General features: G+C 35.1%; 1 protein-coding gene across 1 annotated transcript in view; it reads right to left on the reverse strand.

Annotated features, from left to right (window-relative positions):
- Positions 1-3,485: 3,485 nt before the first annotated feature.
- The window catches only part of ARHGEF38 (Rho guanine nucleotide exchange factor 38), a 148,208-nt gene continuing 133,064 nt past the window's right edge, over positions 3,486-18,629 (reverse strand). Inside the window, exons 11-14 of the mRNA XM_055433935.2 lie at positions 18,266-18,409; positions 17,241-17,439; positions 16,838-17,097; positions 3,486-6,954 (exon numbers count right to left, since the gene is read on the reverse strand). Coding sequence (XP_055289910.1) covers positions 6,769-6,954; positions 16,838-17,097; positions 17,241-17,439; positions 18,266-18,409 — 789 coding nt within the window. The 3' untranslated portion in view covers positions 3,486-6,768. The remainder of the gene's footprint in view (positions 6,955-16,837; positions 17,098-17,240; positions 17,440-18,265; positions 18,410-18,629) is intronic.

Consider the following 18,629-nt stretch of genomic DNA (forward strand, 5'->3'; position numbering starts at 1 on the left):
TAGAAATGTTTATCTTAAATCTGTTTTAACATTTTTATTTTGACACTTTTCATAGTGTGTGAAAACATAGTGTGATTAGGATGACTAATTCTTAATGAAAACTTCTGAAACCCCAGAAGACTGGTGCATCTGCATATTGAAAAAAAAAGCATCTTCTAACAAAGTCCCAGTAATTGATCTTGCTGAATAGGTGCCTTGCAAGAAGACAAGGATGGCCCAATAATAAAAGTTTTCTGCTCCTCTCCCACCATAGTATGAATGTTCAGTGTCAGTCCCAGGCTCATTTCAATTGATTCTCCCTCTCCCCCCAGATATTTCAACTTCTTCTTTTCAGAATTAATTTTTCATGTTCTTGTGTTATGCTTTTATCTTTTTATCACCTCATATCAATTATTTAGGCATTTATCTCTTCCAGTAGATTGTTACCCCCCATGCCCTTTCAGCACAATACTTTTCTCACATTTCTCTCAGAAACTGTGAAGGATCTGAGTTGTTACCTTATTCTGACAGAAGACATAAGGCTTTCTGGATCAGAGAAATAGCTCATTGTTCACAGCAAAATGTAGTAGTCATTTAATACTTCATGAATACCTCATTTCATTCAGAAACTAGACATCCAGCAAATTCCTAATTTCACTAAACTTGAGCAGCCTGTTCCTTCAGCCTTGAGGTATGCTACTAAAACTATAAACTTCTAAACTCAAACCCTTGCCCATAATTCCTATATTTTTCTCACATTATTGTTCTAAAATATATTGGTAAATGCTTTCTGTGAAGTTAAAACATTTTAAAGTAAGCTTGGCCTTTTTTAAGGAAAGACATTTTAAACTGCTTTGTTAAATAATGGCACTGAATTCATGGTAAGTTACGACTCAAATTTGAAATAATTCTTACTTCAAAGTGCAGTAAACATCTATTTACATGCTTAAAATCTGCCTGCATATGTCTTTGTTTTGAGAAACTCAGGTTTCTGTTGATTAAATATCAATGTGGCATCAACTCCAAGTCCCCTTTAGTGTCCAAAGACCAAAAAATATATGTCTGTTCATCATCATTTGTTTATATAGTTCAGGGTCATTTTTAACTAAACTGGATAAAATGATATGACACAAGCTCAGTTCAACAACTGTAATAGTTAATATAACCTCAGTACCTACAAGAAATTAAAGCAATAATGCAAACAGTTGCACATTGGTAATTAGAAAATTTTATCCAATCATAGTCAAAAACATCTGCTGGATAGAGTTGAATAAAAGCATTTTACTTTTTATAGTATTTCAAAGAGGACTTTAGAAAACTTGTTTAGGAAGTAAGTTAACTTTTATTGAGCATGGTTCTTTTATAGATTGTATGTGTGTATAAATATATTTTAGAATCTTGACATGTGTAGGATACATACATCTAGTAGTGTATAACGTAGTGTATAACTAAGTTTGGTATTTCATAGAGGTATATTTGGTATTAGAGTTTATCCCAAGTAGCTCTTAGACCTTGATTTTTCCATATCATTAACTGAACTTTATGACTGAGCATGTGATGAATGTAGCCAGCTTTATGTTAAGAATATTTATCATTTGTTTTATTTTGTTATCTGTCGTTTGTTTTTGCCACAGAATTTTAAGTCGTGTGAGGGCAGGGATTTTGTGTGTCTTGCACATCATGGTGTTCCCACTGCAGCTCTTGGCTCAGTGAAAGAATAGACAGATACGTAGGTGAGCCAAAAAGCAAGCTTTTAGGATTGTAAGTTCAAATCCCATTTTAGTAGAAATTTAGCCAGTATCACTTCTGTTTTGCATATTGTGCTTTTCTGTTAAGATTATTTAATTGGAGATTTTAGTGACTTAAAGCTCTAAAAGGACACTGGCTTAAAGTCAGGAGACCTGTTTTTGAATCCCAGTCTCTCCTGTTAGCTATGTGATCTTAGTTTCCTCCTCTATAAAACATAAATGGTAACGAATGAAATAAAATGGAAGGCCTCTAATATTCAAAGTTTAGGTGATTCTGACTCTTAAAAAGGATGTGGTAGTACTGTTTATTAGTAACAGATTACAAACTATGGTGACCATAGGTTGTATAGGAAATACATCATTTTACAGAAATACATTTGGCGCAATAATTATAAAAATTATAAGCAAGTAGAGAAAGCCATGTGTTTACATGCTATAATATTATTTCTTTAAGAGAAGCTGTATTTACTAAGAATATATCCACAAGATTTTTGAACAAGAACATCGTGTTCTGGCATATACTAAAATGTGACTTATTTTCCTGAGAAAGCAAGTTTTGTCTGTATCTAGAGTGTAATATTCGGAGAAGGCAATGGCAAGCCACTCCAGTACTCTTGCCTAGAAAATCGCATGGACAGAGGAGCCTGGTGGGCTGCAGTCCATGGGGTCGCTACTAGTCAGACACGACTGAGCGACTTCACTTTCATTTTTCACTTTCACACATTGGAGAAGGAAATGGCAACCCACTCCAGTGTTCTTGCCTGGAGAATCCCAGGGACGGCAGAGCCTGGTCGGCTGCCGTCTGTGGGGTCGCACAGAGTCAGACACGACTGAAGCGACTTAGCAGCAGAGTGTAATATTGTGAGCACAGTTATTGGTTCACAGAGATTCAACTTGAATTCCTGGAGTAAAGATTTCTATATTGGAATGATTTTGTAGGTCACAGAGAATTTAATGACTAACTTTTTTTATATTACTATTTAGTATATATATGAGAGAGGTAATTGAAAAAAATAGACTTTAAAAATAGTAGCATTCTATAAATAGTAGGATATCTCTATAAAGCATATAAAATCTAGTGTCCTTCCAGTCAGTGAAATTTAATTCCTTCCTCATCACTATAATGTAAATGTACATGTCTTAATTTAGCTTGAATGTTGTGAGGTTTCTCAATGTATCCAAGTATTGAACCGTGTACTGAGTACCTTAAGAAGCCATATAGTTATGACAAATAGGATCTAAATAAAGTGGTTTTGCCATCTTAGGATATAAAGATTTCCTCTCTTTATTCACAATAACTTTGAGAGGTTTTTGCAATTGACAAAAGTCAAAGAAGTTGATGGAAAAATGAGTTTTTAATTCCGTGTTTACTAAATGTTTGTAAATCATCTAAATATTCATCACAAATAGTGACAGGCACTTAACAGCCATTTATTTCTAAAAGTCCAAGTTATATTTTAGGGAAGATATGGAATATACCAGTACTTAAAACTGTTCATGCAATGCTGCATTTATATGACTAACAATGTGCATTACATTTCTTCTGCACAATTCTTCTCTTCATAGACATGTTTTATATACTAAGACCAGATATTTTTCTAAAATATAAGAAATGTTCACATAGTGGCTTTGTGACTCTTTCACATGATTTAAGCACCCATGGTAACTTAGTATTACTAGAGTTTAAAAAATAATTTCTAAACTTTATTATGTATATAGCTTAAGGCATCCATATTTAAAAATAAATACTAAATAAAGTGCATACATACACCTGTTTATTTGTTTCATAAAAACAGCCACAATAATTTCCCCTTCATTCTTAGTAAAAATACCTATTTCAGAGAATTGTCTACCATATAATAACATTTAATTTTAAAGACATAATAGAATTACATTAAAATTCCTTAAATGCAGTGATGTCACCAACAGGTCTATCTTTTTAGACTTCTTGAAGACATACATATACGGGATTTTATTTCCCTTAGACCCAATAAAATAATGCCTGACTTTAAAATTACAATTACTTGATTTTAAATAATATACTTTTAAAATGTATATATCGTATAATTCTTTTTAAAAAAGCCTAAATAGCATATGAAATGTAGGTCATATTTTGAAAATAGCAACAACATAGGTTTATAGTAATGTATATTTGCCACAATAGTGGGGGACTGCAGAAGGTGGCTTCACTATAAGTCTTGCTCAGTTACTAATTGTAGCTGTGATTTCAGTGGTGTGGTTTCTCTAAGGTCAGACAGGAAGCATCAATCTTAGGACTACACAGGTAGACAGAACTTCTATCCATCTTACTTCAAGTCACTTACTTCAGCCAGAAAACCAGATATGTGTTATTTATATAATTTCAGGGAGGAGTATTTAGGTCACAGCTAATTTAAATTATATAAAAATTCCCCACTAGTTGGTATATTCACGGTTGCCACAAGTTACAAGTTGGGATTTCCTTTTGCTTTACCCTAAGCAAACTGGAATTTACTTATGTTTCACTATTGAATACAAAGAACCCTTTAAAAGACAAAAAGTTGCTGTACATCCAATCTTTTGGTTCCCAACTCAAGCAAAATTTTATGCAGAAGCAACTTATAAATAGAACCTGATAAACCTTAAGAATTTTAGAAACAGTATCATAAAATATAAATTTTTCTGTCATGTAATGTCTTCTCATGAATTCCTATGGTTGTACATGGCCTGTGTATGTTAAAAGTCAACAGCTCTCTGAAAAATGGCATTCTTCATTTTTTTGTATTCCTCAGTAATAGATGTAACAATATGTGTTATTGAGATCAAATCTTTGAGACTAATTTTAACTTTAAAATTGTAAAATTTAATATATTAACGCATTTTATATGGACAATGAAAATCTCCCTTAGTTTGGTTTTTAAAAGAAACTACTTAGTGAAATTTAATCTTTTTTTCTATTCCAAAGGAACATCTTTAGTTCAATAAAATGTCTTGGGACAAAATATGCCTGAAATCTTAGAGGACAGTTCTGAGCTATTCCTAAATGAAAGTTCAGTGTCCCAGGACATTGTGTTACAGCAAATGCTATCCTCAGTGCCTGCCTTGTCTAAGTACAAATCAGCAACTAAAAATATTTACATCTTGGCTCAGAACATGGAACACACATTCCTCATTCATCATCTACGTGATTGAGTGATCCAAAAATATTTTCTCATTAAAATATCGTTAGTGATCATGTAGGATAGTTTTTAAGCAATTTCACTTTCAACAATGTTTAAGCAAAAAATAAAAATAATAAACTTAGGTACTTCCTATTATCTAAGCTAATCATGGAAATTCCAATAGCCCTTGATTTTGAAAAATTTCTCAATGAGGAAAATGGTCCTCATCAGTATTGATTATTTTTATCACTATGTTCTTTGCTGATAGTAAATATATGCCATGTAATGTTTAGGAGTATAGACCTCTATAACTAGATCTAGGTTTGAATTTCAGCCCTACCACTTGCTAGCAATGTAACTTGGGCTAAATAAACTACTTCATCTGTTTAGGCCATAGTTTCCTCATAATGTTTTGAGTATCAAATAATTTACCACATATAAAGCATTTATGTCACGACTGAGCGACTGAACTGAACTGAAAGCATTTATGTTTGGCATTTGATATGCATTCAGTAAATGTTAGATATTACCATTATGTTATTCAGGGTTTTTTTTAAATTCAAAACTTCCATTAAAGAGAGAGTCCATATCAGGCTTCTTGTTCACTGTTAATTAAGTAAATAATTTCTGTTCTTATGTCTTTTTTAGTACACTCCCTGGTTCATGCATATATATGTATAATCTGTACCACATAGTATACATATATGTGTGTAAACCATGTAATGTTATGGTATATATGGGTGTGTAGGTATATACATGCATGCATGTTCAAAAGAGAAAAATATAAAAAACATTTAAGGCAAAATATATAATACAGAAAAATAAAATACAGTAAATTGAAAAAACTTTATCCTTAGATCCAGCCTTTCATGATGATAAAGAATACATTCACTTTCAGAAGATCACTTTTATGGAGTTGATAGTTGGAGCTTTTTGGCTGTTTGTTTTGCCGTTCTATTTGTTTAGTGGTTCCTTCAACATGCATTCCTTATAGTACATTTTGAAATAATCTTGTTTGGAAGCATCAGTTCAATTCAGTTCAGTCGCTCAGTTGTGTCCAACTCTTTGCAACCCTATGAATCGCAGCACGCCAGGCCTCCCTGTCCATCACCAACTCCCGGAGTTCACTCAAACTCGTGTCCATCAAGTCGGTGAAGCCATCCAGCCATCTCGTTCTCTGTCGTCCCCGTCTCCTCCCACCTCCAATCCTTCCCAACATCAGAGTCTTTTCCAGTGAGTCAACTCGTCTCATGAGGTGGCCAAAGTATTGGAGTTTCAGCTTCATCATCAGTCCTTCCAATGAACACCCAGGATTGATCTCTCTTAGAATGGACTGGTTGGATCTCCTTGCAGTCCAAGGGACTCTCAAGAGTCTTCTCCAGCACCACAGTTCAAAAGCATCAATTCTTCGGTGGTCAGTTTTCTTCACAGTCCAACTCACATCCATACATGACCACAGGAAAAACCACAGCCTTGACTAGATGGACCTTTGTTGGAAAAGTAATGTCTCTGCTTTTTAATATGCTATCTAGGTTGGTCATAACTTTCTTTCCAAGGAGTAAGCGTCTTTTAATTTCATGGCTGCAATCAGCATCTGCAGTGATTGGAAGCATGCTGCTGCTGCTGCTAAGTCGCTTCAGTCGTGGCTGACTCTCTGCGATCCCATAGACGGCAGCCGACCAGGCTCCATGGTCCCTGGGATTCTCCAGGTAAGAACACTGGAGTGGGTTGCCATTTCCTTCTCCATTAAGCATAGTCTTCCTTAAAATCTGAAATGGTGTCAGTTCTTATATTAACAGTTTGGAGGTTTCTTGATTTCTAGGCGAACATTTTGTAATCGCAGTTTTATGAGGTAGTCAATCAACAACTTGCCAGAAAATGAAAGTCAAAGGCTTATTTTCTTAAGCATAAGTCATCTTCCCAAGGTAGTTAGCTGGAACATAGCCTTTCTGTCCTTGAACTTCAGCTAACCACCACTCTTTATTACCACTTAGGTCACAAAATCTAAGTATATGCACTCTTTGGTATTCCTGAAGGCTAAGTTCATGGTCACTCCGTGCTTGAAAGGCATGAACTGCATAGAAAATCTAGACAAAGAAGCAAATGATATTATTACAAGCAGAACCTAAAAATTTAGACATACATAATAAAGATTTCCAAGATTTAGAATTTTCCTAAAGTTACATTTCCCCAACTCCTTTGTTGGATTTATTTTGCCAAAGTATGGTCCAAGATGAAAACAGTGAAATTGCCATTCTTGTTCTGTTGGAAGGAGTCTAAATTATTCATTCTTGAAGGCAATTTGGCACTTTTTATTAAATCTTTTTAATGTTAGCTTTTTTTGATTCAGTAATAGCTCAAAGAATCTCTTCTACAGAAATAGAAACACTGGAAGAGATTATGGCATAATAATGTAATACCCACTTACTTATAAGGTGAAAAGTGGGAGGGAGGTGGAATAACATTAAAGGTTCAGTAAACAATAGTTAAATTCTAGATGCTTACACTAAGGAAATTTGTAGTCATAAAAATACTGTTTTCTGAGACAACACAGGAAAATGCTTATGACAAAATAGTCAAAAAGAAACCAGATGTACAAGTCTAATACTGTTAGATGGTTTTCTTTGAATAGTATAATTATTAGAAGTAGAACCTAAAATTTAGACAAACGTAATAAAGATTTCCAAGATTTAGAAGTATTACTAAATTTTTCTTATTTGTTTTTGTTTTCTTATTTTATAAACTTTTATAATGACAGTGTATTAAATTTATAATTTTAAATTATTTGAGTGACCAGAATTTTTCTTTAACCTTAAAACTTCATAATTATTAGATGCATAAGAAGCCTCTAAGTAAGTGTTTAGTCCCTCTTCCACTAAGACTGTTAATAAAAATGTTTAGTTATGTTATAAAATTAAGCAGTCAGCTAACAACATTCATTTAATTAAAATTTACTATGTATCTATTAGTTGCCAGATATTATATTGTCAGAGCACTTATAACCCCGCTAGGGAAAAAATTGCCCAAAAAATGGGGGTACATGCAAAAACAACAAAGCAAAACAAGAAAAACACCATGCAAATACAGGTGATAAATATACATACACACACACACTGTGTGTATATATGTATAAGCTAATTTGTGAGCTGGGTTTTGGAAGAAGTAACCTTCTATAGGTCACAAAGGTAATAACAAGGGTAGATATTTCCTGTTCAAAGGTACAGAGATGAATACACGGAAACAGTACATGGGGAAGGCAAGCAGATTCGCTTTCTCAAAAATGAGGGTCAGGATAAAAAGGAAATAAGAAATAAGATAAATCCATTGAGCAGGAGACTGGGTTGTGGAGCAGGGACTACTCAATCCTTGGCCAATACCCAACTGTGTGGATCCACTTACACACTTTTTTTCAGTAAATATATTGTAAAAAAAAAAAAGAGAGAGATCTGTGACTATTTGAAAAAAAACACAGATGAACCACATAGTTAAGAAATATTGAAAAAATAAAAAAGATGTCATGAATGCATAAAATACTAAATTATTAAAGCATAAGATAGTGATATTTAACAAAATAATGTTAGTTTTCTTTCTGTTTTATAACTTTGCTTTCAAAGAATTATATTACCATTCAGTATGCCTATCATAACTGAAGAGACTGCATATCAGCCTATCATCACAGGTAAGTGATTTTTTTAAAAAGTGTAACATTTCCAGTTTGTATTGGTGGGCCAAAAAATTTGTTTGGGTTTGTTCAGGTTTTTCAGAAAAACGCGAACAAACTTTTTGGCCCACCCAATACTATGACTATGACTGTAATACTGTATGCCAAAAAAATTTTATGATTTAGTCATTAGTGAATAGGTTAGGCTACTGTGATGCAATCATACTGATTATACTGCTGCTGCTGCTGCTAAGTCACTTCAGTCGTGTCTGACTCTGTGCGACCCCATAGATGGCAGCCCACCAGGCTCTCCCATCCCTGGGATTCTCCAGGCAAGAACACTGGAGTGGGTTGCCATTTCCTTCTCCAATGCATGAAAGTGAAACGTTAAAGCGAAGTTGCTCAGTCGTGTCCGACTCTTCGCGACCCCATGGACTGCAGCCTACCAGGTTCCTCCGTCCATGGGATTTTCAAGGCAAGAGTACTGGAGTGGGGTGCCACTGCCTTCTCCAACTGATTATACTAGGCTACCATAAAACAATCCGAGTGCTGCTTTGTTTTCAATGCATGAATTGTTATACCTGTAAATAAATATGATTTTCTTTTTTATATAATTTTTTCATTTCTGATGTCTAGCATTAATAATGCAAATAATATTACATTTGCTTTATATCATATAATGTTGATGTATTAAGAAATGATTCATTTTGTAAACAAATGACATAAACTTACATATCGGTAAATACAGTAAAGTATTTAAAATGTATTCTTTTCCTTATGATTTTCTTAATAACATTTTTTCTAGTTTTATTGTATATATGTATAATACATAAACATATAAAATATATGTTAATCAAGTGTTTGTATCATCATTAAGGCTTCTTCTAGTCAAAGTAGACTATTAGGAGTTAGGTTTGGGGTGAATCAAAATTTTTTGTGGATTTTCAGCTGCCCAGGGGTCAGCTCCCTCACCTCAGAGTCATTCAAGGGTCAATGGTACAGATACAGCATAACCTGTTCTTTAGAACTTGAACTATTTAGCTTTTGATGGTATTCTGATACCATGGACATGTATCATTTCAACAGCTCTAGCATGAGCTCCACCTCAGGGAGAGGAACCACATTTTAACTTTTCTCCATTGACCACATCAATGATATATATTAGGAATTCAAATATATGTTGGTTTGTTTTGAAAGTAAGGCTGAAAGGCTTGGATATCATACAAGAACACATGAGATTATCTTGAGTCATACAAGATACATACAAGACAGATTGGTGGGTATGTATCATTTTGCAATTTAAAGAAGTAAAGAGAAAACCAAAAGGGAGATGCCATAAGCAATGGAATGGTAACAATCAGTTCAGTTCAGTTCAGTCACTCAGTTGTGTCCGAATCTTTGCGACTCCATGGACTGCAGCACACCAGGCTTCACTGCCCATCACCAACTCCCGGAACCTACTCAAACTCATGTCCATAGCATCATTGATAACGTCCAACCATCTCATCCTCTGTCATCCCCTTCTCTTCCCTCCTTCAATCTTTCCCAGCATCAGGGTCTTTTCCAATGAGTCGGTTCTTCACATCAGGTAGCCAAAGTATTGGAGTTTCACCTTCAGCATCAGTCCTTCCTATGAATATTTAGGATTGATCTACTTTAGGGTGGACTGGTTGGATCTCCTTGCAGTCCAAGGGACTCTCAAGATTCTTCAACACCACAGTTCAAAAGCATCATTCTTCAGCGCTCAGCTTTCTTTATAGTCCAACTCTCATATCCATACATGATGACTAGAAAAACCATAGCTTTGACTAGACCTTTGTTGGTAATGTCTCTGCTTTTTAATATGCTGTCTAGGTTGGTCATAGCTTTTCTTCCAAGGAGCAAGCATCTTTTAATTTCTGCAGTCACCATCTACAGTGATTTTGGAGCCCAAAAAGTCTCTCAACGTTTCCATTGTTTCCCCATCTATTTGCCATGAAGTGACGGGACTGGATGCCATGATCTTAGTTTTCTGAATGTTGAGGTTGAAGCCAATTTTTTCACTCTCCTCTTTCACTTTCATCAAGAGGCTCTTCAGTCCTTCTTCACTTTCTGCCATGAGGGTGGTGTCATCTGCATATCTGAGGTTATTGATATTTCTCCTGGCAATCTTGATTCAAGCTTATGCTTCATCCAGCCCAGCGTTTCTCATGATGTACTGTGCATACAAGTTAAATAAGCAGGGTGACAATATACAGCCTTGACGTACTCCTTTCCCTATTTGGAACCAGTCTGTTGTTGCATGTCCAGTTCTGTTGCTTCTCGACCTGCATACAGATTTCTCAGGAGGCAGGTAAGGTGGTCTGGTATTCCCATCTCAGATGAGAGATGGTAGCAATAATGACCACCCTTTATAGGTCTCACAACAGTTTACATGTCAAATGTGCTGTATCCTTAACCCTGTGAGATGAAACTTGGAGATGTAACATGCTCCTAATCATAGAGCTAGTTGGTACTACTTGGACTGTATCTTCCAACTCCAAATCGTGTGCTTCATTCATTTCTCATAGTACTTTAGGAACCAAACTCTTGTTCTAGCAAGGATGTGCAGAGTGTATTCTTGTAGAAAGGGACTGGAATCTCTAATATACTGCTGCTGCTATTTTTGTTGTTTAGAAAGTGAAGGCATTGAATATATCCATAAGAACAGAGTGGAAAATATGGTTTGCAAAAGCTTTCAGGAATATGATGTATTATAATACAGCTTCTGAAATAATCTTTAAGAGCCCACATTAGTAGTTGCTAGCCATCTTTTGCAATTTTTATACATGTTATGGGGCTTCCTAGGTTGCACTAGTGGTTAAGAACCTGCCTGCCAATGCAGGTAGACATAAAAGACACGAGTTCGGTCCCTGGGTTGGGAAGATCCCCTGGAGGAGGGCATGGTAACTCACTCCAGTATCTTTGCTTGGAAAATCCCATGGACAGAGGAGCCTGGCAGGCTGTAGTCCATAGAGTCGCACAGAGTTGGACACAACTGAAGCAACTTAGCATGCATACATAATATACATACTTTATCAGTGCAGCTATAGATTTTTTATCAAGTCAAATTACCTACTAATATATGATTCCTAAATATTTGTGGTGGTCTTTCAGTTTGGCACATATACTCTCAAGGGGAATACAAAATCTACCTAGCAAAGCTTATATTTTAAACATTCAATATGAACACTCATAAAATTTTAAAGTTAAATTACAAAATTATACACTTTGAATACTTTAGATGATCATAGTCCAAAGTTACCTTAGGATGAGAATTTTTCAGTTTTTAGATATGTTTGTACCTCCTGATGAAAGTGAAAAAGGAGAGTGAAAAAGTTGGCTTAAAGCTCAACATTCAGAAAACTAAGATCATGGCATCTGGTCCCATCACTTCATGGCAAATAGATGGGAAAACAGTGGAAACAGTGTCAGACTTTATTTTTGGGGGCTCTAAAATCACTACAGATGGTAATTGCAGCCATGAAAAAAAAGACGCTTACTACTTAGAAGGAAAGTTATGACCAACCTAGATATTAAAAAGCATATTTTAAAGCATATTAAAAAGCAGAGATATTACTTTGCTATCAAAGGTCCGTCTAGTCAAGGCTATGGTTTTTCCCATGGTCATGTATGGATGTGAGAGTTGGACTATGAAGAAAGCTGATCACCGAAGAATTGATGCTTTTGAACTGTGGTGTTGGAGAAGACTCTTGAGAGTCCCTTGGACTGCAAGGAGATCCAACCAAGGAGATCAGTCCTGGGTGTTCATTGGAAGGACTGATGCTGAAGCTGAAACTCCAATTCTTTGGCCACCTCATGTGAGGAGCTGACTCATTGGAAAAGAGTCTCATGCTGGGAGGGATTGGGGGCAGGAGGAGAAGGGGTCGACAGAGGATGAGATGGCTGGATGGCATCACCGACTCGATGCATATGAGTTTGGGTGGACTCCAGGAGTTGGTAATGGACAGGGAGGCCTGGTGTGCTGTGATTCATGGGGTCGCAAAGAGTTGGACACGACTGAGCGACTGAACTGAACTGAATTGTACCTCCATTTAACATAAGATAAATATTCAAAATGGAAGTAAATCTGCTTTTAAAGAGATAGTAGTTGATAACATTAGACTGCAAGCTAGAAATTTTCAGTTTGTTATGGATTTAAGAGCTAAAGGTTTTCTCTCTTTTTAAAAATGTTTTCATTGTTCTAAGACATATCCTTCAACTTTCAATGTTACTATGTTTTGGTCCAGACACATTTATTACAGTTTTGGAAATTTAAGCCATAATCATCTGATCCTTTCCTTGGCATTCAGTAAAATATATTTTATTAATTACTTCTTTGCAATATGTAAAGCTCTGGTTCATTTTATGTACAATATTCTGTGACTACAATCCAGTTCTCCACATTTCCTTTTTTAATAACACCCTGTATTATTGTATTATTGACTCGTACCCAATTTATTACTTACAACCACCAGCTCTTTCCTTGCGGTGCCACTGCCAATTCAGCATTTCCTTATTCTATAATTGTGCATTTAATTATTCCTCCCTTAGTGAGCCACATTACCTATCTTCACTGAATCTCATGTTACTGATTTCATCCCAGTTCTCTAATTAGCAACAACTAAAATCGTAATATATTTTAATCTTCCTTTCCAAAACTAAAAATCTGCAAAATGAGTATTTACAATATTATATTAGCTTAGGAAGCCAAGATAGTCATATTGCGTGAAAAATGCTCATTCTCCCTGACCCACAAAAGCAAGCCTTCATGTTCTTTTTTTTAGCAAATATGAATTGTTATCACGAATGTAATTTTAGTAAAAGAAAAAAGTTTCAAGTAAAGGTAAGCAGAAAAAAATTTACCCAATTTCTGTGAATGCCTTTTTCTTTTATCCTTTCTTCCTTGTCCTCTTCTTTTCTATGTACCTACCTAAAGTGGCACTAAGTATGTATTATAGTACACATAATTTTTGCAACCTTCTTCTTCACTTTAAGATATATTTTAAAATCTTTTCATGTCAGTAAATAGTTCTCTAAAGCATCATTTTAATGACTAGTTAGATACATTATGTTACAGCTTTCTAACTTTTGAAGCACTTTTTAAATGATTACATGCTAGACATATAGCATTATTATAAGCAGTTGAAAAATGTAAAGGGGGGGGAATCAGATAGTGAATCTAAAATTACTACAAAACAATCAACTTTTTAAAAGTCAAAAATTATGTTCTCAGTATTATTCACATAGAAAAAGAAAAAAGCACTGATTCTCAGACATTACATCCTTCTAAGACTGGATTTTAGCCATTATTAAACTTGGTCTTCTTTGAGATGTACAAAAGATTGTGCCAGCAAGAAAATGGAAGCCTTGGTCTCACTGGAACAAGGAACTAAATTCTGCATCACCATGAGCTTGGAAGAGAACCTTGAATTTCAGAAAGAAGCACAGCCAAGCAAACGTCTAGACTGCAGCACTTTGAGATTCCAAGCAAAGCACCCAGCTAAGCTGTGGCCTGGACTTCTGACCAAGAAAATGATGAGATAATAAATTTATGTTGTTTTAAGCTACTTAGTTTGTGATGATTTGTTATGCAGCATAGAAAACTAATACAGACCATGCCATTATTATTTAATGGAAGAAATCTGAAATTTGAGTTGGGTTATTTCAAGTCAAAGGAAGGGTACAGGAGATCCTATGTGTTCACAGATCCAAGCTGCCTTTTCTAATTCAGTTTTACCAGTAATAATATTTGTATTTATATCCATGACACCATAGTCTATTTTGAATTGGTTTGAAACTCAGAGGAAAAGGAGAACAAACAGCACTTTGGAAAGATATCATTAATATGCTTTGTTTGGAGCAAAAGAAAATTCTTATTTTCCCCTCAGTAATGGAAACTTCTAATGGACCTAATTCCCATGATGCATATTGATAGGATTACTCAAAGCAATTAATTACTCTTCAGTAGCAGCAGCTAGTAAGCACTAGATGCAGTTTTAAACTACAAAATCCATGCTGAGCCTAAGTGAGGCACTTAATCTAAAATTTCCTGTAAAGCCAGGTAAAAACTAGAACTCAACATCAAACCAGCTTTAGGGGGTCTTCACAAATTTCGTCCTCCAACGTCTGTCCTTCCAGGTTATTGAGATAAAGCAAAGTCAGCGAGGATATTTAATCAAGTATATGGATTTCACTGATAAAAATTCATTAATCAGTAGATATTGTAACATTATATAGTCTTATAAAAACTCTGAATAAGCTAAGAGAGTGAATAAGTGAAAAACAGGGTTTTGAAACTTCAAGACACGAAAATCATAAAAACACACAGGAATGTAGAGATGAGTTTAGAATCAGCCATGACTGGGAGAAAATACTTGCAAATTATATATCTGATAAAGAACTGTATCCAGAATATATAAAAAATTCTTAAAACTGGATAATAAGAACAGAAGTGAACCCAATTTTTTAAATGGGCAAATACCCAAAAAGATATTTCATCAAAAGCAAAGCAAAACAAAACAGGAATGGCCAATAAGAACATGAAAGTTATTCAACAGCATTAGTCATTAGGGAAATGTAAATCAAAACTACAATGAGATGCCACTTCATTTCCATTAAGATGGCTGTGATAAAGGCAATAAGGCAAGAATGTGAAGCAACTGCAATTCACAATCCTTACGGATTGTTGCTGGATACATAAAATGGTGCAATCACTTTGAAAAACAGCTTGGCAGTTTTCTAAAAATTTAATGGTACCAATAAGCTATTCCACTCAAGAAAAATGAAATTCACACAAAGACTTGCACAAAAATGTTCACAGTAGCATTATTCATAATAGAAGTTATCCCAGATGTCCATCATTTGGTGAATAAACAAAATAAGCTATATTAGAAGAATAAAATACTATTAGGCAGTAAAAAGCAACAAACTACACATCCATACTACAACATGGGTGAATCTCAGAAAACATCATGCTAAGTGAAAGAAGCTGTCTGTAAATACAAAGAAGGCAAATCTATGGAGGAAAAAAGTAGATTAAAGATTTCTTGGGGCTAAAAGTGGGAAAGAGGAAGGGCTACAAATGAGTGCAAAGAATCTTTTAGGGTAAAGCAAATGTTCTAAAGTTGGATTCAGGTAACTGTTAGTAAACTAAAAGTCAGTGAATTGTATATTTCAATTGCATAAATTTTATGGTATGTAAGTAAGTGCTTAATAAAACCATTTTTAAAGTTTCAGACATGAATTAGACAGCATTCAGTGTATTGATGAAAGAAATTGAATAGATAAAATATTTTTGAAGAGCAGTATGGCACTGTCTATCAAGACTTTACATCTCCTTTGACGCTCCTATATTTTTAGGAACTTGCCTTACAGATATACTCATTTAAGTGTATAAAAATAGATGAATAAGGATCTTGCCTGAAATATTGTTTGAAATTTTAAAAAACCTCAAAATATTCGGAATGTCTATTATTATGGTAATAGTTACATAAACTGTGATATATCTGAATAATGAAGTACTATGCAGAATTTGTTAAGGAAGAAGGTAGATATTTAAGTATGGTTGTGTCTAAGATATATTTTTAAGTGAAAAAAATTATGTACAACATATATGTTCCCACTCATGTAAGTATAAATATACTCATATAAATACAGTATTTGAAAAGATATACCTGCATATTATCTCTGCAAAGTATGACTGCGGAGAGAATAAAGACCTTTACTTTTAATTTACCTATATTTTTCTACTATTTTAACTTTTCACAAATAACATGGATTAACCTTATTTTTTAAAAGAAGTTAATGAATAAAAAAGCCACTAAAGAAAAAATGTTTAAAAAAAGGAACCAATTAATTGGTCACCACTGGGGATTAACAAATATACTGAAACTTTCTGAGGTAGTAAGAGGAACCCTATATAGTAGTTATCTTACCATTTGGGGAAAGGATTATGCCAATAGACTTTGCACTGGTTAAATGAGGAATGGTAGCTTTTAAAAGTTTCAGTATATAGTATATGTCATTATGTGGTGGTGCTATGCTAAAGATTAAAAACAACCGATCCATAGATGGATCACTTATACATTATCTCTAATCCTTGCATCAACTTGGCCAAGTGGGAATTACTGTCTTCTTTTCCTCATTTGAGGAAACAGGCCCAGAGAATTAAATTCCTTGAAAAAAGTACAGAAAACGGAAGCTGACACTTCCAGAGTCTCACAGTAAGAGGAAACATATTTCATGATTTGAACAGCCAAGCAGCTTCACATCAAGGTTCAAATTCTTACCTGTTCGTCTACCTCTTGAGAACTGTCAGCGTCAGTGCCATTTGTTTCAGACTTCCCACATGTTCCGCTAAGAGATGAGCTGCTCCCACTTATGCTACCTTCTGGGGTGCCTGCGACACTGTCCCTGGCTGGCCGTGAAGACACAAAGAGGCTGATGTTATCAAAGTCATCGTCGCAGAACCTGTTCTCAGCATCCACCTTCTGCACTCTTGCTGGATTGTAGGGTTTTAGGAAGGAGGAATACACATATCCTTTTATAACTGGGTAGGAAATAAAAAGAAGAAACAAGGTTATTTATATACTCTTTCCAAACAGTTGCACTTAGAGAAGCACACAGACGCCCCTGGGAAGATCTCAAGTGGTAGAGAGGTGGAAGATCTTTGCATCTTATGCAAAAACTCACTTCCTGTGTCAACAAGCCACCTGCTGGTACTCCCCAGTGGGTCTTTCTGTTCCATCACAGCCACCAACTCTCCTTCCAGAAGATTGATGTCATATTCTTGTGTAGCATTGCACTTGCGCTTAGCTTGGTAGAGCTCCTCTGTGCTGTATGTGGATAGAAGTTTGGAGCGGTGAGTGTCCGTCTGGCGTGGCACTTCTGGCTGGAAAGTTAGGAGAGATTTTTATTTAGACAGATGAATAATAAAATCCTCACAAATAAATACTGGTAAGTATTTCTTCCCTGGAGATTTTTAAAAATGTTTAAGCCATACATTAATTTGGGATTTTTTCAAGGCTGAGGCATAGATCAGGCTGTTATTGTGAAAGTATTTAGCTGACTTATGCAGTGAAAAATTCTCTGGTTAGCACATGAGGGCAGTGTTGTCAAGAAGAAAGAAAATTTGGCTGAGAATAAAAAGGCAGAGGTTCTAATCCTTCTTGGTTGTTGAACATTTTTATATTTTTTGCCACGTTGTAGGCACTTATGTATTAAGCACTTGATAAATAATATATAATTAATTAAATTGTATATGTGCATGTATTTTTCTGGGAAATAATATTAGTAAATTAGGCAGGAGTCAAGAGGCTTGGCCCCTGTCCCAGCTCTACTGCTAAGTGACACTGAGAAAGCCACTTCATCTCTGCAGAACAGGATTCCTTATCTAGAAAAACGTAAGGTTAAAACTGTAATGATTCTGCTCTATAAAATTCTGTTCATTCACCTACCAGGTATTTATACAGTGCCTACCTGCGTCAAGCACATTTAGGTTCTTGTTCTGTATAAATCTTGTACAAAACAGATAAAAACCTATGACCTTATGGAGTTCACAGTGCAGAGGGTAGAAATAAATGAGAAGTTCTATGTGTAATAAGTAGGTAATTATAAGATATTAGAATGAAATAAGTGATATGAAAAATAACATACCATGATTTGAACAAGGAAAACAAGTGATAGTCATCATTGTCATTGAATGCTACCAAACTCACCAGAGTTTGCACAGGCTTCTTCTTTTCAAAACTAAGTTTCCTCTCAATAAAGGTAGCATTGTTATCCTTTACAAAATTCAGGTTTTGAACCTCTTCTAGTACTCGATTCTGAATTTCAGAGATGCTTGAAGCCAACTGTGGTACCTAAAGGTAGAAACGATAAAACATTTCTCTTGGGACACTTTAGGGAGACTCTAGTCACTATAGAAGAAGTCCAGTTGCACTGGGTTCACCATATTAAAAGACCATGTTGAAAGATCCAGTGGGAGTGGGGTGGGAGGAGTGGGGTGTCTATGCAACCCCAGCTATTCCAATCTCCAACTGCTTGAGTCTTCTATCATCGTCCAACCACCAACCTTAGACA

The sequence above is a fragment of the Moschus berezovskii genome, chromosome 5, assembly GCF_049115385.1.
Source record: "Moschus berezovskii isolate FMDL1 chromosome 5, NW_MosBer_1.0, whole genome shotgun sequence".
NCBI classification, from domain to species: domain Eukaryota; kingdom Metazoa; phylum Chordata; class Mammalia; order Artiodactyla; family Moschidae; genus Moschus; species Moschus berezovskii.